The sequence below is a fragment of the Xiphophorus maculatus genome, chromosome 13 (assembly GCF_002775205.1).
Source record: "Xiphophorus maculatus strain JP 163 A chromosome 13, X_maculatus-5.0-male, whole genome shotgun sequence".
In the NCBI taxonomy this organism is placed as follows: Eukaryota; Metazoa; Chordata; class Actinopteri; order Cyprinodontiformes; family Poeciliidae; genus Xiphophorus; species Xiphophorus maculatus.
In genome coordinates, this window is record NC_036455.1 from 16,410,608 (window position 1) to 16,436,034 (window position 25,427).

Sequence of the window (25,427 nt, forward strand, 5' to 3'; positions counted from 1 at the left end):
CACATTTAGCAAACAGCTTGTCAATTTCTGCTTGTCTAAAGCTATTTCAGAGTAATTAGAGACTCCAAATTGTTTTGATGTCACCAGAATGCTATGAAACGCCTTAAAGAACACCGTTGTTCTGACAGTTCATCCTACTAAATGAAACGTCTGCATGGTGGTTAATTTCAACAGCTACACCTAATGGTAACCCTTGCTTTTTCCAATGCATGTTTTTTTTATGGTAAGTATGTTTTTGCTGAACAACTGTACCTCAAAGAGCTGTTTCCTGGTTCTGACAACTCCAGATGTTGACAAAAGAGATGACCGGAGATGACAAAAAATGTGTGGAACATCAGAGTTCCCGTGCAGTTCAGAAAAGTTTGGAAATGTCTATTAATTTTATTTACGTATACAGCTCTAGATAGGTATGAAAACGAAATTATTGTTTGAGGAAGTGTTTCTATTTCCTGACTATATTCCAGTTCTCATTGTGAAAGTATCTGTCTCTCTGTCCATTAATGTATCTACTTCCTAACAAAAATCATCTGCTTCAGAAATGTTGTTTATTTTTTTATTTTAATTACCTTGATTTTGGTCATTTATTTTAGTGCATTGTTAAATGAGCTGTACTGCAAATGTATTTGTAACACATAAAAGGATTGAGATCTAATTGACGTTATTTATTTATTTTATAACCACAATGTAATGTTAGTGTATTGTGTTTCTGACAACCAAACCGCCTATTTCACTAAAGAAATTATAATTTAAACTTGTCACTTGATGGTTACATTTACAGTTACCATACTTTGGAGACAAACAAATGTTTGTGGTACTGGGGCGACCTCTGGTGGCAGGAAGTCGCTCTATATTTTAATGTTTCCGTCTCCGGCGGACATATTGCTTACTGGAGCAAATTCTGGAAAGCTAGCAGTGGGGAAAAGGATTTGAACTTGGTATACATCTTCACGGCTTACTATACTTAAAACATAAACACAATAATGGGTAAGTCGTCTTTATATCTAAAAGTGTTCAGGTGACTGAAGTGTTTTCTTTGTAGTCGACGGTAATAATTAGAAAATAATTCTGTGACTTTAGTGTAGCTACTTAGCTAACACGTTAGCTGTTGTAGCTAATAATGTAGCGTATGCACGCAGTTGGAAATTGTTTATGGCGTTTTAACCTGGGGTTAAATGAACGACCATTTATCGGCTCCGTGACACTTTCAAACTTGTTCAGAGGTATTAGTCAAGTTGTAAACGTTTCATTTAAACAACGACGAAAGGGAGTGCTAACTTGAGAAGCTAACTTGAGAAAACTTGGCTAGGTGCTAACAACTTTAGCACCGCGCTTTACCATTACAATGACCCACGTAGTTTTTAACCAAAGGTCTTACCATTTTCGTGAAGATATTTACTTCTTATCGCCAATTTTGTAGCTACGTTTTCTGAGTCCCGCTTTTCCCATTTTTATGTACAAGCAAGCTTCGAGAACCACGTTATCAAGTTATTTACATGTATTTGTTTAGTCTGTTATCTACAACTTAAACACGCTATTTAACCCGTGAATGCACCGCGCTAACTAAGCAGGAGTCACCAAATGTCTCGTCGTTCTTAAATAAATTGGCGAAGTACAGCAGTTCGGACAATAAGGTATAAATTTGTGTTAGCATGTGTGCTAGCTTCTGTGCCTTAGTTCTGTCATTCAGCCTCTTTCCAGAGACCCCGCACAGTTACACAACATTGGGGGTCGGGTTATAATAAGACCGTGTGCTTTCTGGAAGGTTTTCAGTCGTCTTCAGACTGATAATCTCATTTAAACCCACAAAAATATGCCAGCAGCGTATTTTTGTGTTGTATTTTGTAAGGCTAGACGTCGGAGGGTAGAGCTAACGTCGGCTTGTGTTTTTACCTCATTGCACAATTTCTGGTAAATGCTTAATAAGGGTGATAAAACTGCCTGGTTCAGTTTGTCGGTGTTTAAATGTAATCTGAAGACACTATCGTGATGTGTTTCAATTGTAATCTAACATAAATATTTGATGATATCATCACTAAAATGCCAAATTATAAAATTCCTGAGGATTCCCGCACAATCTGAAAAGTATTAGAATAAGTAATATTAGTATTTTCAGACATTTTTATTTTTCTTTGTCCTTCACTTTGCCATCCTTCCATTTATCCAGTTGTCGAATTTCCGTTCCATCCCCTTCATGTTTTTTTATTCTCTATTTAAAGCCTTCCAGCTCAGCTATGAATGCACAGGAGACATTCATATTAATTTATAACTTATATGTATACTTGCATAAAAAAGAATTTATAGAGCTGAAACTGGAAATTTGAGTCCAGAAAGTTACAGCACTCTGCGTAAGAGTCAACTTTTCTGTTGCAATGTGTACGTCTTCTGATTTATTTCAGAGATTTTGCTAGCTTCTTGGTCGTCATTTCCTTCTCGGTTTAGCTAGATGATGCTATAAGCAAGCCCAGTCAACAAACGCGCAACAGTTCCCCTCCCCTTTTCTGCCCAGTGGGGTCCCTGTTTGCCAGTGGGGGTCTCGGGGAATTTCCAGTGCAGACAAGCAACTCCCAGCTGGGCTATTTTTGTTCCACCTTGCCCAAATGGCCAAACGGGCCAAGCAGTTGTCACAAAGAATATAATCCAGCTACCTTTTTCGTAGAAAAAAGACACACAAAAAAAGAGAGCAACCAGCTGTTACTGGTGTTTGTCAATCCCAGCGGCTCCACCATCTGCTTCCCACATTACACACCTTTACAAGGCTGCTTGGACAAAACGTGACCTCAATTTCCAGAGCTTGTTGGAATATTTAACCTTAGGACACCCTGCTGGTAGCCGGGGAGACGGGTCTTTTTGAGACTTTTTTGGCAAGTTTGTCAAAAATTTATTAAATAAAAAATTTAATTCCTCTCTGCTAGGAGCAGCTTATGTTCATGTATGTATTTTTAACTAGTTTTTTTGTTTTCTTTCTAAGCTAATTTATGCAAGACTTTCCGACCAGTCTCTTTCTAATATTAGAAACCTGAGCGGGAGAGACGAAGTCATACTTAATCTCTCATGTTTACTCATACTTCCTTACGCGTTTTTTTTCCTCTTCTTTTAAACTGCATTGCATTCAAGTATTATAGGCAAGTTACAGACAGCAGGAATAATAGGAAGAAAAGTAAACCAAAGATTTTGAGATTGGGCTCAGTAAACGAGTAAACAAACAGAGGATACATATCTGTAGAGTCTGGGTACGTTCCGAATACTAGTCAAATAAAAAAGACAAGACCAAAAGAAAAAAAAATTTTGTGGAAAAAAAAAATCTATTTTCCTTAGTAGTTTTTCAGTGGACTTTTATTACAATATTTTGAGGTACTATTGTGATGGCAATAAAAGTGAGCATTATTATTATAAGAACCATTTCTTACATTTATTTTAGGTAACTATGTGACTGTAACTGCGTGTTTAAAAACACAAATGCTGCCCATATGTAATGATCTTCTCTAGGACAACAGTGACATAAAGAGGTGTGATTTGTATAACTAAACTAACCAAATGTATTTATATTTATTGACGCTTTTGAGCAAATGCTGGAGGAAATAGTAAAACTATCAAACCAGATAACAAAGACAGTTGATTTTTTTTAACATCATTAATTGGAGTTTATTGTGACAAGGATAAACCGAAATTCTTGTCACAATAAACTTATCACATTAAATGATGAACGATACAATACTAGTTCCCGGCTTGCTTCTTGACCTCATGTCTGTGTTTCTCCGGGCCGTCAGAACCGTCAGCCAGTCCGGCCAAGGACAACTACAGGATGAACCGCTACAAGAACAAAGCACTGAATCCAGAGGAGATGAGGCGCAGGAGGGAAGAGGAGGGCATCCAACTCAGGAAACAAAAACGAGAACAGCAGGTGTGTCTCCCTCGTCAGATTTGATTGTTTTTGTTTCTTGGTTTAAACCTTTCTTCAGCAGGATGATTCTGTGACTCTGTGGTTGTTTGCAGCTTTTCAAGAGGAGAAATGTGGACGTTCTCAACGAGGAGGAGGTCATGTTCGAGAGTCCGCTGGTGGACTCGTACCTCAACTCTCCAGCAACAGTGAGTGACTCATTTTCCTAATGATTCTTGAGTAGCGGAAACAATTTGAGGCTTTTCATAAAATGTTCAATTTGGTTTTTGATGTTAGAAGTGATTTCGGTGCTGAGGGCCTCAGCCACTCAGAGTGTTTGTGCTCGTTCACGTCTAGGAGGGAGTCATCACCAGAGACATGGTGGACATGCTTTTTTCAGAAGACCCAGAGCTTCAGCTTGCCACAACACAAAAGTTCAGAAAACTACTTTCCAAAGGTTTGTGCAGAACGTTGTGTGTTTGTGGTACAAGCAGAAATATATTGCGTCTTGGCATGGAACCACGAATAAAGCAGACAGTTCAGGACTATTGAAGTGAGATTCTGGTAAAAAGTTGTAAACAGTGACTCTTACCTGATGTATGTAACTTTCTTGACCTCACTAAGTATAAAAATTCAGATTAGTTGGTCCTCACCTCCAGCATGTGGCACGTTCTAGTGGAACCAAGACCAAAGCAGGCCTCTTCCCTCTTAAAGGGGCAGTATTAGGTGTCTTTCAGACACATAGCGCCATTTTATATGTCAGTCAAGTAACTGTTATCTTCAGTTGTTATAAAAATATTATTAAATATGACTTAAAATAAATTTGACAATGTAATTTAATGCCTTGAAATTGGGCCTTTGTCTCTTTAAAATCTCCAACTCCGCCTTCAGGAAGTCATAACATGGCTCCTCTATTAACCCTTTAACATTTTTACCAGCATTCACTGAGCAGTAGCTCCTGTAATGAGCTCAGCAGAAGTTCAGTTCCACCAGGTGTTTGCTAGTTGATTTTGACTAGTCTGGAGCTGGACACTAGGTCCATTCAGGTGTTTTGCACAGCTGAATGATTGCCATGGGAGATTAAGGGATTTCTCGAACATGCATGAAAGACTCAAAGCAACAATCCAATGATGAGGGGAATACTAATAATATAACATGACGTGAAGCTCAAAAAGTTGATTTGACATGATACTGCCCCTTTAAAAACTCCTCTGGTGAACTGGAGAACTGTTGTCACTTTGAAATATTTTTGACTTGGAACCATATGACAGCAGCACAATGCCAATGTGAAAACAGTTGAAAAGTTCATAAATTGATGTTCACATAAACTGTTCCTGTATTTTTAATTGCAGTCGTTTTATAATACGTGTGGCGTTTCCCAAACCAGCCGCAGCCTTGGGACTGGAATCAACTAATCTGAACTGCAGTTATAATACTTCAGAAATCCTAATCTATCTGCTTACAGTGGAATAAATATTATGGTCAGCTCTTTAAGTCATGCTGCCTTTGAGTTACACAAAAGGCTAAAATTTAAAGTTCAAGTTGAGCTGTTTTTACCAAATTAAGTTTACATTACAAATATTATGAATGTCAAAACGGGTAAATGTAAGCACCATAATTAAGTTTAAAAAATGTGTCATGAAGGGAAAAAAAACATGCAAGTTGTGTAAAATATAGTAAAGAAATGTATAAAATCCTTGTTGACTGACATATTGAAAGATTGTGCTCCATATTTTCTGTGATTAAAAATGCAGCCGGTCACTGTCACAATGCTCTGATCTGATGTGTGCTGCCGTTTCTTTTTACTAGTCATTGTGATTTAATACAGTATTTCTTTTCTGTACATACATTAAAGTATGTTTTAAGGCATTTTTACTCATAGATCTCCAAATAACCGATGACTAAATGTAAACGCTTGTTCTGTTTCCAAATAGAGACCACCAGCTGATGCTGCGTAGCGTCATGGCTTTTGAACTGCAGTTACAACATCTTGCATGTTTATGTACCATGGAACTATAAAAAAAAATGAAAAAGGAACTAATAATTATTGCTTTAGTTCTAATAATTATTTTTGACTTTAATATTTATTTTCAGAGCCCAACCCACCGATCGATGAGGTCATAAACACAGCCGGTGTTGTGGAGCGGTTTGTGGAGTTTCTGCAGAAGAGCACCAACTGCACACTACAGGTATGCTCATTAAAACTCTAAATGTTAAGATTTTAAATGAAGAGCTTGATCTGTACCACAATAGTTTTGTTTTTTTTGTTTGTGCCGCTGCAGTTCGAAGCTGCCTGGGCCCTGACCAACATCGCGTCGGGAACATCCCAGCAGACGAAGACGGTCATCGAGGCCGGAGCCGTGCCCATCTTCATCGAACTCCTCAACTCAGACTTTGAGGACGTCCAAGAACAAGTAACACATTTTTCAGCTTCAGCTCTAAGGCAGGATGTTGTTGTTTTGCTGCCCGGTGAGATAAAGCGGCCCTCGTGTTTGTGTGTGTTCTCCAGGCTGTGTGGGCATTGGGTAATATCGCCGGGGACAGCGCGGTATGCAGGGATTATGTGCTGAACTGCAACATCCTAACACCGCTGCTGTTGTAAGTTCTTACATTTTTTTGTTGTTGTTTTTTTACAGTGTTATTACATCGTGACCAAGCCCAAACAAGTCTCTGCCTGAGACATATTTCTGTCATGATGTTATCGTCTGAGTTTGTGTTTTGTTTTTTTTTCCCTCAGGCTTTTGACCAAATCTACTAGACTGACGATGACTAGGAATGCAGTATGGGCTCTGTCTAACCTCTGCAGAGGCAAAAATCCTCCACCTGCTTTTGAAAAGGTGACACTTCCACATAAACACACTTGTTGCTGAATTTTGAAATGGAGTTGATCTCAGTCCTTTGGCCGAAGAAGCAATGAAATGACCCAGAATTGGGAGCCGACTATAACATTGTGCTGTTTGATTATTTGTGGTACATATAGATTATCAAACCCAATTCTGTAAAAGTTCCTCAAATGTCCAAAGTGCTTTAAAATCTTCCCGAGTAATCCTAAAATTTGTGGTTGAAGTAGTTTTTTATTTGACATTGAAAATTAGTTGGCAAACAGTTACTTGTTTTCAAAAGTAGCCACATGTCGTCCTCCAGTTCTGTTGCTTTAAGCCGGTCTGTTTGCCGTTCCTTCAGGCTTGATCTCAGTGTCCAGAAACTTTAGAAGAGATTTAAAATAATCTTTTGCTGCGTCAGTAAAAAGTTCAGTCTCCCGTTAGATTTGCCCCTAATGATAATCTCAACCGTAAACTCGTCCTGTCCAGGTGTCCCCCTGTCTGCCCGTGCTGTCCAGGCTCTTATTCAGCAGCGACCCAGACTTGCTGGCAGACGCCTGCTGGGCTCTTTCCTACCTCTCCGACGGCCCCAACGACAAGATCCAGGCTGTCATCGACTCAGGCGTCTGCAGGAGGCTGGTGGAGCTGCTCATGTACGTTTGGGGTTCTCGCCGTACCCGTTCCGTCACGCTTAAGTCGCAGCTGTGAAAACATGGTCCTGATGATCGCTGTTACTTATCGCTCCTCTCTGCAGGCACACAGACTACAAGGTGGCCTCTCCTGCTCTGAGAGCCGTCGGAAACATCGTCACTGGAGACGACATTCAGACACAGGTTTGTTTCAGAAATCAGCTCAGAGAAATACATTAATATGGAGTTTTACTTGTAGTGTTAATGATTAATTTACTTTAAGGCTCTAATATGTAACTTTTATTTAAAAAAATAAATTTTTACATACTCTTTAAAAGTCACTATTTTGTGACTGTAATATGAGAGATTATCTGTGGAAAGATCGATCTCCACCTCCTCCTTGAGCTAATGTTGCTGTCTGAAGAAATACAAAACCAGCCAATCAGAGCCAGGAGGTCTTAACGAGGTCAATAACCCACATGTACTCGTCTGGTTATTTGTTGTGTTTAGGTGGTGTTGAACTGCTCAGCTTTACCTTGCCTGCTGCACCTCCTCAGCAGTCCTAAAGAGTCGATTCGTAAGGAAGCCTGTTGGACCATCTCCAACATCACAGCTGGAAACCGAGCACAAATACAGGTAACCTTTACACATTACTAGGGCTGAAACGATTCCTTGAATGATTCGAGTACCTCGTTTATTAAAATTCCTCTAGGAAAATGTACCTGCCTCGAAGCTTCGTTAATTTATGTCTTTATTATTTAGCGCACCATGTTCCAGCCGGGACATTACTTGCTTAGCGCAGAGCTCTGACTTCCGCCTCTGAGTTGTTGACAAAAGCTAAGTGTTAGCAGCATAACTTCCAATTTACAAGTTCGGCCCGTGGGGATTTTATTGATTAATAATCATGCCCGGGTCTTTGGGGGACCAATAGACATCCTTAAAATGACTGGTGCGATGCCTGGAGTACGGCAGCCTTTCTCCTCCGGGAGCTGCTGGTTCAGAGCGAATGGCGGGAAGAGCGCTGCAGGAGTATTTATGCAGGTGAGCAGATAGACTGAACACGGCGGGCGGCTGAGTAGTTGATGCTTACAGTGTAAATGTAGCTTTACGGACAAACCACACAATAAATATTTTGTCACCCGGTCTGAACAAACGGATGGCAGAAATCATCGTGGTGGTACATAGCTGGTAGATGAGTTTCCAGTATTGCTCCCCCGTTCTTACTTTCGTCCCCTGGTCTACCGGTCGTTTGTCTGTCCCCTGGTCTGGTCTATTTCCTCCCCTCCACTCCCCTCTTACGTTCGCTTGCCCCCAGCACACCAAGCCCTCCCCACTCCAGAGACATTTCCTGTATTCTCAAACCCAAAGCGTGACAGGTAAGGGGCAAGGTGAGAGTTCATCTATTAAACTGACTGAAGATAAATACATAAACCAAAAGCTGGAGTATAGACATTTTTATAAGCGTATTTGTGATCCTGCCTCTTTATTATTGAATTGAATATAATTTTAGATCTTCGTATAACTTTCCTTCAGGTTAACTTAGAAAGTGAGCTATTATTGTTACAGGTTGGTTTTCTAAACTACAGAAAAGTTATTGTTAGAGAAGCTCAAATATGAAAAATTGGACTGATATTGATATTCGATAGTAACACTGGTGTTATGCCAGATTTACCAATATTTTATTTTATCTTTTTTTTATCATCCGATTACTCAATTAATTGTAAGAATAATCGATAGATTACTTGATTGCTAAAATATTTGTTAACAGCCCTACACATTACTGACGCAGAAACGTGCTGAGAGAAAACACCTGTTGTCTCTTAGATTGAGTTAATTTGATGCTGCGGTCTTGATGGAAGGTTTCCCCCCAACATTTTTAAAACTGTTAATAAAAATTAGATTGAAAAAGTTGTGTGTATGTAACCAACATTACTGTTTGAAAAGCTGTTTTTCAGAATTACAGGTAGGAGTTATGTGTTTCTGCACATCAAGTGCCTTCACTGCAAAAAGACAAAATCCTACTAGGTATGTTTGTGTAGTTTCTACTGAAAGTATCTTGGTACTCTTGAAATAAGACAAAACTAATTTACAAGTAATTTTTCAGAAATGCGTAGAGGCTTGTTTTAAGTAAATAATTTCTTAATAATGATGGAAAAAGTACCAGATCCAGTGGGAGATTATTACTTGTATGATAAAACTGTCTTGCTATAGGTGAAACAATCTGCCAGTGGATCTAATGCTTCCTTTTTTAAATCAGTGTTAAGATATTTAAATCAAGCTATTGCTTAAGTTACCTGTGAGTTACTTTTGTCTTATGTCAAGTGTATAAAGATATTTGTAGTAGAAACTGAACCAAAAATACTTGGTTTAGTTTGAAATAAGTTTTTGTGTTTTTGTCCTTTTACTTTTGCACGTAATTGGAATTAAAACCATAATGGATTTAAATGTGCTTTATTTAGACACAACGCAGAGTAGTGCAAATATGTGAAGTGGAAGGAAAATACTTGGTTTTTTAAATTTTATTTTATTCTTACAAAAAGAAAATCTGGAAAATGTGTGAAGTTTTGGTATTTGGCTCTCTAATCAGTCTTCTAATTGTAAACATGGGAGAATATAGAAATAGAAATTTTTCTACATGCAAAAAGAGTTGTGTGGTGGGAAACTAATATAATTCATACTGAACAAAACAACCCTCAGTGTGCAAGATTGTGTTGGCAGCACAATGCTGAGCTTTCCCTCCGAGGAAGGTTAGAAAATAATTCTGAAAACACCATGTTTTTGGTTTTTTTACTTCATAATTATACCCAATTTTGAGTTAATAATCACATAAAATCTCCCTAAATACTGTATATAGAAATATGTGATTGGGACATGAGCAAATGGTAAAAAGTTTAACAGGTGTAAAAACTTTTCTGAAGCTTGAAGTTTGCTGCTTGGTGTTTTTCCCCCATTTTTTCTTCTTTGAATCATGCAAACCCTTCCGGATTATCACTGTCATTATTATTATTATTATGATGTAAAAGGGTTTATTATCCAGATAAACTGTAATGCAGCGTTTCATTCCAAGCACATTATGCTCCAGCTCACAGTGATTGAGAGGTCTGTTTTATTCACTGTGAAGGAAATCACTGTTACTGTTACAGCAGTAATACGATGCCTCCATGAATATTTAATATATTAATCTCAGATATTCTCATATTACTCAATCATATTGTGGACAAATCACTTCAAGAAAAAAACAATCGCTGTAAAAAGTGTGTTTGGTCCGAGACGCTGCAGCTCCTGCTCCATCCCTCATAACAATGCTCTCATTTTCTGTTTCTCTCCAGACGGTGATTGATGCCAACATCTTTCCAGTCCTGATTGAAATTTTGCAAAAAGCGGAGTTCAGAACCAGAAAAGAAGCAGCATGGGCCATCACCAACGCTACATCTGGAGGAACACCAGAGCAGATCAGGTGCATTTTAGTTTGACGTAGAGACGCCTGCATCCGTTTCCCCTGTAATCGGATTCTTGCTCTATGTTAACATATGAACCATTTGTGTTTGTATTCAGGTATCTGGTGAACCTGGGCTGCATCAAGCCCCTGTGTGACCTCCTCACCGTAATGGACTCCAAGATTGTTCAGGTGGCGCTTAACGGGCTGGAAAACATCTTGAGGCTGGGCGAGCAGGAGGCCAAGCAGGAGAACAACGGCACCGGCGTCAATCCCTACTGCAGCCTCATCGAAGAAGCCTACGGTACGCCGCTCACTCATACGAACACACAGAATCTTTACAATGGAGGTTTATTATGCATTCTGACATTCGCTAATGGCTACTTTTTTTTTTTAACTCTGAATGTCATAATGTCTGCCGGCATGTTATTAAAGAGCAACTGGCTTCAGTAAGACAGTGATTTCAGACTAAAGTTAAGAGATATTCCACTTACTTTTTATAGACAATTACCAATAAGACATTAACCTGTAGAAGCAACCGTAGACTGAATTTATAGATCCTGCTGTTGTCTGAGTAAATGCTTCAGATTTAAATACCGTATTTTCCGCACTATAAGGTGCACCTAAAAACCTTCAATTTTCTCAAAAGCCGACATTGCGCTTTATAATCCGGTGCGCCTTATATATGGACCAATATTGAGTGACAACAGGTCTGGCAACTATGGTAAGCAGCTGCCGACTTCATTTTCCCCCGTAGAAGAAGAAGCGCGCGGTGCACGCTGGGATATATGACTGCGCGAAGCGTGCCGTTTCATTTCCATTTGTGTTTTTGTGTAAAGACCCCAAAATGGCTCCTATTAAGAGACACGCTTACGACGCAGAGTTTAAGCTCAAGGCGATCAGTCACGCAGTAGAACATGGGAATAGAGCAGCAGCGAGAGAATTTAACATGAACGAATCAATGGTGCGGAAGTGGAGGAAGCAAAAAGATGACCTGCGTTTGACTGACCTGACTATTTTGTTGACATTCCCTTTAGCGCAGCTCCATCTAATGGATGCATAACGTAACCCCAGCCTCTACTGTAGCGTCTATTCTATGCGCCTTATAATGCGGTGCGCCTTATATATGAAAAAAGTTTTAAAATAGGCCATTCATTGAAGGTGTGCCTTATAATGTGGTGCGCCTTATAGTGCGGAAAATAAGGTGATTTTTCTAATCTCTATACTATTTTGAGAGTCTTGTTTATAGAGCACTAGCTGGTGTCTTGTGATCTGGAAATTAGGGTGTGATTTCCTCCAGAAACACATTAAATTGACCTGAGGAAATGCAGTTTAGATTGTCGGAAGGAGAAAATCAGGACAGAAATTGACATAAAAATGTTGCCGTGTGAACACTTAAAAATGTTGTTGGAAGTCCTGAATGATCCATTCACAGATCAGATCTGTGAATGGTCAGATCTTTCTGCCTGCTCAGAGTTGATCTTTTGTAAAATTGCCCAATATTTAAAAGCAGACAATTTCTCAATTTATCTGTAAGATTTCATGAATTTTTTTAAAATTTATTTTTAAGTTAAAATCTCAGCCAATTAAGAATTAGCATAATTCCTACTATATGCAAAGTTTCTGCTTTTCACTATTATTATTTGTCTATATTTACATTTACTTATTACTTTAGACAGTCAACCCAGAACAGGAATCAAACCTATTAGTTAGAACAAAAAGATCCAGAGGACTACACTAGTTGCTGAGACATTTTGTCAGCAACTAGGCACTTTGAATTGCCTAGTTGCTGAAAATGTACTAAATAAAATCACCTTGTATTTATTTTATTTATTTACAGGACTAGACAAAATTGAGTTCCTCCAGAGCCACGACAACCAGGAGATCTACCAGAAGGCGTTTGACCTGATCGAGCGCTACTTCGGTGTGGAGGATGAAGACAGCAGTCTAGCTCCTCAGGTGGACCAGGCCAACCAGCAGTTCCTATTCCCTCAGCAAGAAGCTCCAATGGAGGGCTTCCAGCTCTAAGATTTCTTAAGTACACCACTCACCCACTGTCCCATCTGTATACTCACCCTCCACCCCCATTTTGTGGAAGGCCCCATGATGCCTGAGTCATGCCACTGTGCTCTCTCGCCTGATCTCTCCAAGCACACATACACACACACAAGCCCGCCCTTTGGAGGAAAGCTTAAACTGTCGCCCTCTTAAGCCCTAAAACTGCCCTCTCCAACCATGCTTTTCCACCAGTTGGACAAATGGCTCACAGGGCAGACGTGTTTTTGTTTTTGTTGTTGTTGTTTTCTTTTCTTTTCCCGGCCACTGGGAGCATTTCTTACAAACTAATAACCAAGTTGGGGGGAACTGATCACCTGAAAACCCGAAGCGGTTCGAAACGTGCACAAGGACTTCTTCCTGCCGTTTGGTAGCTCTTAGCTCCGGTCGCCAGCAGCAACCAGTTAGGATCTTTATCGAAATTTCTTCACCAGTGGGACATTCCTGTTTTCTGGATTACCCATGCATCCCCTCGCAGTCCACAAACGGGGGGCGTCCAGTTTGTGACATCAGTTTGATTTTGTGCAATGCAACATAGGCGTACCTTTTTTTTTTGTTCCTCCTCCCTTTTTAGCTTTTATTATTTACCTCTAACCCTTATTTATCTTCTCCTTTAAAGGTGTTTTTCTTTTTCTGTAAATGAAAAGTCTTTTTTTGTTTTCTTTTCTATAAAGAAATACCCTAATTGTTAGGCTTAGGGCTGGCCTAAACCTGCCGCCCAAGCGACGAAACGACTTTTACGTTGTAGTGGGGAGGGAATAGTTGAGATGTAACAGAATAAATTGAAACTAGGAAGGACTGTGATTGGGATTTTGGTGAAGATTAAGAGTTTTTTTATTTTAACCATGAAAAAAAAATCCACTTTTTTTTCTTTTGTTTTCGAGGGCGGGATATTTAAATATCCTTATATTCATTGTTTGCTGTGTTAATAACATTTGAATTATGAAGTGATCTATTAAACAAGGCATAGTTCAGGGGGCGTCAAGGTGGAGCAGAGCCTGCTGCGCTGGCAGCAAACTGAACTTCTTTTTCTGTCTGGCTGTATTTAAAAAGAAGGTGGAAAAACCTTCTGCAGTAGAGAAAATTTCATAGTTTAGTGGTTCAACTGAACCTCACCTCCCGGTCCCCTGCAGTGTAAATGGGTTCCTGTTTGGCAGTCGGGCCCTATGGTGGGGGGTCTCTGCATGGTATTCTACCACCCTACCTGCAGCCACGGAGGGTTCCTCGCCAAGTGCAACCTGTTGGTACGGAGAGGCGAAACGTACCTTGTAAAACAACACGCAGGGCTCAAAGAAGAAGCTGGACTCTAACACGATAACTTTAGGTGGTGTGAATAGTGATAGTCTAGTGACCACGGTGGTGTTTTCTTTAGTGGTAGAGTTGATTAATAGCCTCTGGCGTTCGATATCACTATATCTTTGAGAAATGGAGATGACAACCGCTAACGACTTTTTGCATGGGACAGTTGTGCTTACGTGTGGGTGTTTTGTTCATGTAAATAGCCTCTTCCTCTGCCCAGCCAGGACAATTCTGCTGCTTCTGTGTGGGTCTAATAACAGCTGGAGGGTTGGAAGATAGCTCTGAAGATAAGTGACAAGCCTAACTGCAACAAAAGTTCAAGTATCTAAATAGAAGTATATTTGGATTTTGATGTATTTGCATTAATATATCTTTGCGTACACTTCATGCACACTTGCATACAACACCAGCTGAAACACAGATGAGTGACTAGAAACAAAAACTAGCTTCCATTACGAAGAAGGGGGGGAAAAGGAGTAGTAAAATGTTCATGTTTGAGCACAAACTTTCTTTAGCTCCCATTTCTACTGTAGTAAATATTTTGTTGAATGAATTGGTCAAATGCAGAGTTGCTTATTGCTATGGAAACTTGTCGTTGTTTCTAGCCACAGGACTTCTGATGGTTGAGATTAGCTGAGTTGACGCTGACCAGGGATTGGCTGTGTTTCTGTTCAGGCCAGTCTCTGGTCAGTGTTGAGGCGCTGTAGATGAAGTAGAAGTGTGCTCGTGTGAGTTTTGACTGACAGGCGCTGTGTGAGGGAGTAGGTCTATTGACTCTATCAAGAATATGTCCTAATCAGAGTCGGGAGGGGGGAAGGGAAACCGCTGCTGTTCTGTGGATTACTGAAGCACTCAAATGTATGGAAGATGAACACAATCAGGTTTCTTTAAAGTAACCAAATAAAACAATCTTCTGAGGATTATTCTGACTTTTCTTGGAACCCCAAAGTGGTAAACAATTTTTGTATCATCTATAGTTGCAATTGGAGGTTTTCATCCATTCACTGTGGATGTGTTGTATTAATTTGGGGCTTTTTAATGCTTTTGAGTTGTGAAATGACTTGTGTAATCAAGGCAGTCTGAATTCTACCTGGAAGCTCAAATGTATACATATACCTCCCTGCCTTTGCTCCCCTTTAGACTTGGCTAACTTAGCTTTAGCAAGCTGCAGAAAAACTACATGCCTTTTGTCGCCATTAACAACCTTCTGGCATAACTGACAGAATATTTGAAGGTCACTTTTTTATCCAATTTTTCTGTTTTCCTGGCAGTGAATTTGCTCATCCAGGTGAGTTAATTCCATCTAGATTGAAGAGGAAATCCAAGCTAGATGGAACATTCTTGGTTAGCTAAGAAACACTGGCATCTTTCTTGGTTAGCCAGTGTAAACATTCGCATCTGTCATTGAAAATGACTATCTCTGCCCAGACGAGTCATCTGACTTTCATCTTGTTCAGAGATCTCTTTAAAGAAGTATACCGGTGGGAGGGGGTATGTATAATTATGAACCTGCCTGGACAGAAAATCCACACTTAATTCCAACTTAAAATGAATCCAAGTTGTTTGTATTATCATCCCAGCCTAGACAAGCAATCCTTCAAAGGCATTAAAACCCCAAAATTACTGTGACGTTTGTGCGCATAATAATTAAAAGTAAACCTCTGATTGGCATTTCTCATCTGTCTCTTACCACGTTAAGCACCATTCTGCAAGATGTGTTAAACATGATCTGACAGATGACTCTGTGCCTAGTTTTATCCGCAGAATACGAGTGCTCCCGGTCGACGCGAGAAGTCGAATCATGAATTAATCAACAACATCTTACCTCTACCCGACAGAAGTGTAGAGCAGCATTTAGACCCGGGAGTCTTTGGTTTCCTGGCCAATTCTGTGCTTGGCCTACAAATATAATGCCAGAATTGCAATATATATAAATAAATATATATATATTAAAGAAAAAAATCATTGCATCAAGGAGAGAAAGAGAGAGAGGAAAAAAAAGTTTATATTTCTTAAAAATCAAAATGCACTCCTGCTCACTAAAGTGCCAATCCGACCAACAAAGACTGGAGGATCCTGCGTTTCTGTCTTTGACTTGTAGATTATTTCTTTATATCTTTATTTACTTGAATGTGCACATGTTTTTTGTGCAAACCATTGCTGCTCTATTTTCCTTATCTTTCAAGTTACATTATTTGCCATTGTTTCTTAAGGTGGCATTCTTTAACAATGATGTCTAATTATCTGGGTTGGGTTTTGGGAGCGGGTGGTTGGGTGGGGGACTGACTTGACTCTATAAAACGGATGTTTTTCCATTGACGGGATGTTCTCTACGACTCTTGTGGTTTTCGCTGCGCGTAGCTCAGCTGCTGCACGGCTGTTTGGAATTGTACCACCTGTTTCTGTTGAGACCGGTGTTTAGCCTTTAGCATTTAGCTCAAGCCGAGGCCCCCAGTCCTTGTACGAAAAGTAGAAAATAGCTGCACTAGATGCAAATACATACCGAGAACCGACCATCATAGCAGACTGATGCAGGCACCAATCTCACTGCCAGTTAGTTTACCAAAGTTTTGTCATCCTCATCGCAGCATTTTCAGTCCCTCCCTGAGAGAAAAGGCTCTCTTCTTCTTTTTTTCTCCCAAATTCAAGCTCAGTTGAATCTAATTCCGAAGACTGCATTTAAATCTCAGAGACGAGATACAAACCTGATCTCATGTGACTTGAGGTCAGAGGGAAACTCTTGATGTTTAGTTTTTTTTTTTTCCTTGAGTATTAAAATGTGGATATTAAGGAAAAAAAAATAAAGTGCAGCAATTTACATTAAAGTGTTATAATTTTAAACTATGTATGTTCTGATACATTGACAGGGATTCAAATACAATTCTGATCACTTCTGAGAAGTGGAGAAAAAAAGCCTCAGTAGAACTTGTAACAGGATGAATTAAGCGTAGTAAAAAAAGAAAAGAAGACGAAGAAATGGAGGTGAATATCCAAAAGCCTTTCTGCTTCTCTTTTCTGTGATTTCTATCATTTTTGGAATATTTGATTGTTTCAGTCGGGCTGCACGATCAGAAATCTTGTTACTTAATATGGGAGTGAGTTTAAAATAATAAAAAAAAAACCTCTTCAAAAAAAAAAAAAGATTCACATCTTAACTTGTCTTCCGTCCTGGACACTTTTGGTGTCTTTATGAAAATCTAACGCCTCAGCTCGACGTCTATGCTACAAATGTTTACAATACTCCTCGTTTCTAAAATCCTATTTGTATGCCATCACTAAACAGTCCTGATGCATCCTCTGCTCTGGTCTTCTCATTTCTGTCTCTATTTATTTTCCTCTTTTTTTTTTTTTCCCCGGTCAGTACTTTTCTTTTTTTGCTCCAAATTAACCATGTTGTATACTGTGACTCGACTGGACTTTACCGACGGTATGAATGAGTGACGAGAACCTAACCACACTTCAGCTGAACATGATACACAAACATAAACATGGAAGAGAAAAAAATAAATAATAAATAAAAAAAAAACAGTGCATACAGGAATCTGCAACAATATTAGAAATGTAAAGAAACTGTATTGAATTTAACATTGTTCAGAGGAACTACTGTACAAAACAAATAAAGTTATGTTTCAACCCTTTCATGGATGTAATTTGTTCTTGCGTGCGAGTTGTGAAAAAGATGTTAGATTTAAGTACATGTATGTATCAGAATGGCCCAGTGAACGTCCAGATTTGATTCAAATTGATAGTTATGAGACCTAAAAATGCCTGTCGACAGATGCTCTCCATCTAGTCTCACTGTTGAGCTACTTTGCAAAATTTCAGTTTCTACGTGTGGAATGTCAGATGACCCAAATACCTACAGCTGTGATGACTGCAAAAATGACAAAAAAAATTGGAAGCATTCACTTTTAAAAAAAATATATATATTATTTGTAAAAATTATGATAAACCCTGCTTTTATGATCAAGTCATAAAAAAATACACTGAAGTTTTGTGGATATGTCAAAATCCACAAAACGACGCACAATGGTCGATGCATGTTGACCATTGTGCGTTGATGAATACTCTTGCAATGTAATGGGAATCCCATCATTGCACATGTTAAAGATTTACCGGATTTCTTCAGAGGATACATTATGGCACAGGTATTAGTATTGTTTTCATTCATCAAGTAGATCTTTTGCTGAAGTACAGACTGCTACAGGAGATCTTTCCTGCCCACAGGCATTTTGAAGAACCTTGGATATTACACTGAGTTACAAAAACATTTTGCTTCCCTTTGGGCTTGATAAGGTAACTTCAATTTAATTATATGTAATTTTAAGGCTTTAGAACAAGAAGCCATTTTCTTCAATAAAAGGGGCAAATTTTATGGTATGCTATTTCTGCAAATATAACATTGAAAACATGTAACAACTTCACCTTTTATATTTAAAAACATTTTTCAGGTCTTTAACGTTTCCAACCAAAGTTGTGAACAGGTACTGTGAAAAGATAAGAACCTTGTCCTAGCCGTTGTTAATGACAACTATCCTCTCAGCTTGATACTAACACCACTGTACTTCACTATAGAGTTTTGCTTTCATTAAATACACGTTTTTGTTCATTGAGGGGTGATTTTATCAATTTAATTTTCATAAACTACTGAAACTTGTTTTCAAATAAACAAGTGAGTAAGTGAGGATTTTTTTTACCCTCTTTAACGGCATTAATTATTTAGAGCATAACTCAATGAACCCTGTAGAGGGCGCCAAGCAGCCCGTTGAACCTTGAACCGCGTTGTTGCTGTACGACGAAGAACAGAAATCCACAGTTATGACCGGAAGTTCGATTTTTCAACAAAACTCACGCTATTAACGAAGCCTGGTTCTTCACAGATAACATTAGCAGTTTCTCTCTGGAGTCTTCAAGTAAGCAACGGTGTATGACAGTGTTGACGTATATAAAGCCCTCCGTGTTTATGGTGGTCGTTTTTTAAACGTTTCTGGCTCCTGTCTCAAGCTAACGCTGCTCTGGTTGCAGTTTGAGCTTCATGTAGCTGCTAACCAGGGTTAGCCTGTGCTGAAAAGAAAACTGAAAACTCTTGCTTGGAATTACTCAGGAATAATCCTAGTTGGGCATTTTTCTTAGCTTGGTTAAAAAAATATATGTATGCTTAACAGTTTATACAAAGTTAAATGTTAGATTTTTAACGGTTTACTGTATTTATTCGCTTCGAAGCAGTTGAGCCTTGAGGCAAAATGTTCTAACCGATAAGTCTGACTGTAGTTCAAAAGTTTGCGGGTTTTTTTTGTTACAGCTTGGTTTTCTTGGTTTAGACATGAAAAAACAAGACACGGAAGAGTCTCCCAGCATTACTGGTAGTGAGGATTCTCCACCTACAGGTGAAGTCTCCGAGGCACCTCCTGCTCCACCTGCGGCTCACCCGACTACAGACGGCTCGGACAGCAACAGCCCCAACCGGGCCGAATCACAGAGCCCACGCGCAAAAACCCCTCTACAAACCAACGAGGGTGGGAATGAAGGTCAGTAATTTCAATGTAGAAATTGTTAAAGGTTGCCATAGTTACCGGTTGACTAAAAAAACGCTTCTTCTTTTTTTTTTTTTATCCCCCCTTGCTGTGTCCAGTTGCCCAGTCTCAGTGCGACATGGCAGAGGAGCTGAGCCGGCAGCTGGAGGACATCCTCAGCACCTACTGCCGGGAGAGCCTTCGGGACGACGCTGGTGCCTTGCTCAACGGCCAGTCACACAGCCCGGTGCTCAACGGGTTGACTGGAGAGAAGGAAGACGACAAATCAGTGGAGGGCAAGGTCAACGGAGCAGAGAAGGAGCAGAAGAAGACCCAGGAGAAGAAGAAAGTGAAGGGTCTCGGTAGGAAACGGACTGCTTAAACAAAGTTCTTACAGCTGATCTGATTTGTCAATATTTTTTGTTTCAATTGAATTGATGTTTGTGTGATGCAGGCAAAGAGATCACACTCCTCATGCAGACTCTGAACACTCTGAGCACGCCTGAGGAAAAACTGGCAGGCCTCTGCAAAAAGTATGCCGACCTGGTGAGTGACTACTCTACTGTTTAACTGTGCTCTCCTGACATTAAAAATATACATAAACAGGTTCTGTTTGCAGACATGTAATCTGCAGTGAATACAGTATATCCAGAGAGAACTGACAGGACTTCACTGTCTGCCTTGTTCTATAATACGTTAAATCAACTTTTCCCTGAAAATATATACAAACTTCCTCAATAATGTTTATTTTTGGTTGTTGCAAATATATTTAAAATGAACAAAAATATTTGTATTAGAAATTACATGTATACAGAGCATTGACGACCTTTTCTCAGTACTTTGGCAGTACTAGCTGCGTTCCCATTGAGCGTGATGTTACGCAGATTGGAATTACAAAAACAAACTCGCTCAATTTCAAAAAACCTCACGTGTTTCAATAAAACTTTTTTTTCCACTAGGATGAGGTGTCGATGTTAGTGAAATACTTTATCGCATCACACCAGTTTGCATACGACAAGTAACGCTCTTGTTTGTAGGCACTGGCCTCCTTGGACAAGCAAGTATTTCTAAAGTAGCTCCACAAAATCAGTCATTTTGACTATAAGTAAAATAAAATTAAAAAAACAATCGTAAAATCCTGGAGGAATTGATTAAATACTATCTATATTTTTAAACATTTGCCACACGAATTTACCCAATATATATATATATATATATAAATATATACATTTTTTAATCCCTCTTTTCAGGTGGAAGAGCATCGTACCACCCAGAAACAGATGAGGGCGCTGCAGAAGAAGCAGAGCCAGCTGGTGCAGGAGAAGGACAACCTGAGGAACGAGCACAGCAAGGCCATCCTGGCCCGCAGCAAGCTGGAGAGCCTCTGCAGGGAACTGCAGAGACACAACCGCACGCTCAAGGTGCCAAACTTTAAATCAGCTCAGCAGGAATAATTCCAGACCTGTGACAATAACTTGTCCCTGAAATGATTGCGATAAATGATGGTATTGGTGTTTTGAGACCATTTTCAAGTAATATATTGATAATGGCAGTATTGTATTTGAATGGTAGCGTGCTTATTAATGAACGCACAACAGTGTCATAAATACTCCAATGTCAGCAAAATGCTCATTTTTATCTGTAGTCCCACAAAACAAGATAATAATAATAAAATAATAAACACAATTTTGTAAATAAGAAATACAGTTAAAATAAAAATGTAGAAAAACTCATTTTAAGAGGCCTATGTTAAGGTGATGGTGTCTTTTAAAATGTTTACAAAACTACATCTGTCCTAAAAATGATATTTTAAACATAACATTAAAGGCATTGTTATGTAAAATCGACTGTTTTGAGCTTTACATCATGTTCTAATGTTATTCCCTCATCAAAAACATATGTGGAGTGCTGCTTTGATTCCTTCATGCATGTTTGAGAAATCCTTTAATCTCCATGGCAACCATTCAGCTGATTAATGGTTGCCATTAACTCAGGCGGAGCTAGGCCTGAGTGGACCTAGCTCCGCCTTGTAGGCGCAGACAGCTGGAGGTTTTGGTAAGTTTGCCTTTTTATATATAGACTAATAAAATCAATACTCTAATTTTGTGAAAAACATTTAACACTGGACCTGGAAGAGATTTTAAATATCCAAAAATAAAACAAAATGATAGATAAAACAGAAATACAAAAACCCCACACAGAACCAAAACCAAAAATGGATTATGAAGAAAAGAATCACGGGGACAGAACTTATCAAGCTCATTTTAATTCATTATTTGACGAATTTCGACTCCCCCCCCCGCCCCCCCGCAGGAGGAAGGGATCCAGAGGACCCGACTGGAGGAGGAGAAGAGGAAGGAGGTGACGTCCCACTTCCAGGCGACGCTGAACGACATCCAGACTCAGATGGAGCAGCACAACGAGAGGAACGCCAGCCTGCGGCAGGAGAACGCCGAGCTGGCCGAGAAACTCAAGAAGCTCTACGAGCAGTACAAGCTGCGGGAAGAGGTGAGGAGCTCTCCTCTTCACGTCTGCGTTCCGCTTTTTTAAACTGCCCTTTTATTCACGGAGAACTGTGTGTGTATGTGTGTGACCCGACAAACAGCACATAGACAAAGTGGTGAAGCACAAAGACCTGCAGCAGCAGCTGGTGGACGCCAAGCTGCACCAGGCGCAGGAGATGCTGAAGGAGTCGGAGGAACACCACGACCGGGAGAAAGACTTTGTGAGCGCCGCTTTGGAGAAACTAAATATGCATCTGTTCATGGTGTTGAAAGAACTCGGCGGTTACGATTTGTTTTACATGTGCAGCTGCTGAAGGAAGCCGTGGAGTCTCAGAGGATATGCGAGTTGATGAAGCAGCAAGAGGTTCACCTCAAACAGCAGGTTTGGCCTCGACTTTCTACCTCCAACTTGTCTGGTTGCTGTAAACAGTAAAGATATCAAGTAAATACAGGGCCTGTGTTGCTGATACCCGTACGGATACCAATACTTTTTTTTGGTTGTTTTTCTTCGAGAGGCACTATCATGTAAAACCAACTTTGAGCTTCACATATTGTAATGTTATTCCCTCGTCAAAAACATACATGTAGTGTTGATTTGATTATTTCATGCATGGTTGAGAAATCCTTTACTCTCTCATAGCAACCATTCATATGTGCATAATGTATGAGTGAACCTAGACGCAGCTCCTCCTCAGAGCGGCCATTTCCAATTCTCTGAGCTTCTGTGATCCCCCTTCTCAGCTCCTTCAGACTAGCCAGCAGTAATTAGCAAACGCCTGGTGGAACTGCACATCAGCTGAGCTCATCATACCAACTACTTCTCAGTGAAACTCTGATAAAAACGTTGTTAAAGGGTTAATAGAGGAGAGATGTTGTGGTGATGGTATTAAAATTGGGAGGTTTTTTTGTGTAAAATTAGTGTTTCGTTAAACAGTCATGTGTATAAAGTATTTTGTCATATTTTAGAACTGACTTTGAAAATGGCTTAAATGTTGCTGTGGAAAAACTGTACGACCCCTGATTTCAGCTCTATAACTATGGCTGCCGTGTCTTCTTAGCTGTCGCTGTACACGGAAAAGTTCGAGGAGTTCCAGACCACCTTGTCTAAGAGCAACGAAGTCTTCACCACCTTCAAGCAAGAGATGGAAAAGGTGTGGAACCTCAGCAGGGATGTGACTGGAGTCATCTCCACTATTCTCTAACATCACTCTTTTGTTTTCGTCTCACACACAGATGACTAAAAAGATCAAAAAGCTGGAGAAGGAGACGGCGATGTACCGCTCCAGGTGGGAGAGCAGCAACAAGGCTCTGCTGGAGATGGCTGAGGAGGTACAACTCTTTATGACTGCAATTATATTGAAAAGAAAGCAGTAAATAGTTCAGATAATGTTTGTGGAAGGTTTTGACATTCTACTGGATGCCCTGGAAGCTGCCTGTCAGAACTTTCTCAGTTTTTAGTTTAAATTATCTACATAAATGTATCCTCTCATGTTAAAAACACAAACTTTATTGTATTTTATTGAATTTTTTTGTGACAGAGTATGACATCATGACACTTAGACTTGAATTGATTATCATTTTTCAGCACAATAGTGGCCCAAAATACACGGTCAGCGCTACAGAGACATTAATTACATCAAGAAAATTCATGTATGAAAATCCGGATTTTGACAGATTCCAAAAATATCTGTGTGAAAATGAAGACCCAGAAGTTGAAAGTACAGCATTAGATGTTGGCTGGTTGACGGATATTTTTCTGTCAATGTCTCCAGAAAGCCGTGCGGGACTGGGACTTCGAGGCGCTTCAAGGTAAAGTCCAGCGGCTCGACAAGCTGCGGCGGGCGCTCAAAGTGGAACGAAACGAGCTGAGGAAGAAGGTCCAGAACCTGAATGGGGACAGCGGCGCCGGAGGGGCCCCCGCCTCCGACCCCGGGACCGACTCACCCTCCCCGCCACCCACAGACTCTCTGCCGGAACCCAGCAGCTGTCCCGTCGCAGACTCCGCTTCCTGTCACTGCGGCCCGCGGCCGGACACAGACGCCCCGCCTCTTCCTGCGCTGGAATGAAGCAGGGGCCACCCGCCGCTTCCTCCTTCCGCCCTCCATGTTAAAACCACCAGCCTGCAAGCCGCTGCTCCTCTGCTGGAACGACAACAGTTAGCTTCTAACAGGGCAGTTAGCTTGTGTCTTTCCACTCTGACGTGTCGACTCTCTAGACTCAGCAGTTCCTCTGACAGTAGAACCTCGTGATTCACTTCAAACTTTAGGGTGTGAACGTGTGCAGCTGGTGTTAGCATGTCGACTAGAGCAGGGCTTATGGAGCTGTTTGGGTCGACACAAGTCAAACTGGTTGTTGGAGAGAAGAGATTGTTAGCCTGTGTGTGTGTTCGGGGTTTTGTCTTAGTGATGGAAAGGGTTTCGTTCTAAAAGACATTTTCCACATTGACTTACTTTTTTTTTTGTGCGTCACAACATCTGTAAGCTGGAACATTCTGAAGGTTCTATAGAATTAATAAGGGAAATTTTGGGGGTTCTTTTTCTTCTGGCCACTTACATTTTTTATTTTTTGTTTTGACTTTTCTTTCTTGAAAGTTCTGGACGCTGCATTTACTTTTTGTTCCTTTATTTTTATTTTGTTTTCTGCCATTTTCTTTTCTTTTTTTACCCTGGCCCATTTCTTTTTTACGACGGAGTATTAGGGCAACATTAAGAAAATTTAAAAATAATAATAAATAAAATTATGACAATAAAATCATAATATGACTGTCATATTATTTCAACTTTATTGTCATATTATTATGACTTTATTTTGAATATTATGACTTTATTCTGTCATTAGTATGGCCCTAACTCTCCATTGTAATTTCCTGATCACGTTCCTTTTTTTTGTTTTACTACATATTTTTTCCATTTAATTTTCATATTTTTTAATATCTAAATACTACTTTTGCTTTTTGTTCCCTTTGTTTTTTTTCTTGCGCCCTTTTTTCCAATTTTGTCACATTCCTGTTTTCCATTATTGAAGGTTTTGTTAATTTTCACTTTTTTCTCAGCTTCATGAAACTTTTCATTTTTGTTTTGATTTCATTTTCCCTTTTTTGTTGTTGTTGTTGTTTACTCTTTTCTCATGCCCCTATTTCTTTTGTCCTGGCTGCTACATCTTTACTTTTGTTTCTGGCTCCATAGATTTGTATTTATTTTATTTTTTTGTGCGTGACACTATACATGATTTCTTTTTTCTCCCCCTCTAACCCCTTTAAAATTAAAAATCAGATTTTCCACTCCTTAATCTT

At 39.7% G+C, this 25,427-nt stretch overlaps 2 protein-coding genes across 3 annotated transcripts; both read left to right on the plus strand.

Moving 5' to 3' along the window:
* Positions 1-874: 874 nt before the first annotated feature.
* On the plus strand, positions 875-17,757 carry kpna6 (karyopherin subunit alpha 6). The gene is made up of 14 exons (XM_005812448.2): positions 875-984; positions 3,768-3,901; positions 3,994-4,086; positions 4,235-4,334; positions 5,972-6,066; positions 6,160-6,291; positions 6,387-6,475; positions 6,615-6,714; positions 7,189-7,352; positions 7,454-7,532; positions 7,839-7,964; positions 10,658-10,785; positions 10,884-11,068; positions 12,605-17,757. The coding sequence occupies exons 1-14, from the start codon at positions 981-983 to the stop codon at positions 12,790-12,792; spliced, it is 1,617 nt and encodes a 538-aa protein (XP_005812505.1). The 5' UTR covers positions 875-980; the 3' UTR covers positions 12,793-17,757.
* A 1,142-nt stretch (positions 17,758-18,899) lies between these two features.
* LOC102237307 (alpha-taxilin) lies at positions 18,900-25,098 on the plus strand. Of its 2 annotated transcripts, none has more exons than XM_023344852.1 (11): positions 18,900-19,031; positions 19,421-19,646; positions 19,751-19,993; positions 20,086-20,177; positions 20,882-21,052; positions 21,945-22,139; positions 22,237-22,356; positions 22,443-22,517; positions 23,194-23,286; positions 23,369-23,464; positions 23,908-25,098. In XM_023344852.1, exons 2-11 carry the CDS (start codon positions 19,442-19,444, stop codon positions 24,199-24,201), a joined length of 1,584 nt encoding a protein of 527 aa, XP_023200620.1. In that variant the 5' UTR covers positions 18,900-19,031; positions 19,421-19,441; the 3' UTR covers positions 24,202-25,098. The 2 variants fall into 2 exon arrangements, with proteins under 2 accessions (XP_023200620.1, XP_023200621.1); XM_023344853.1 differs by having other exon boundaries at positions 19,440-19,646.
* The last annotated feature ends 329 nt before the right edge of the window (positions 25,099-25,427 follow it).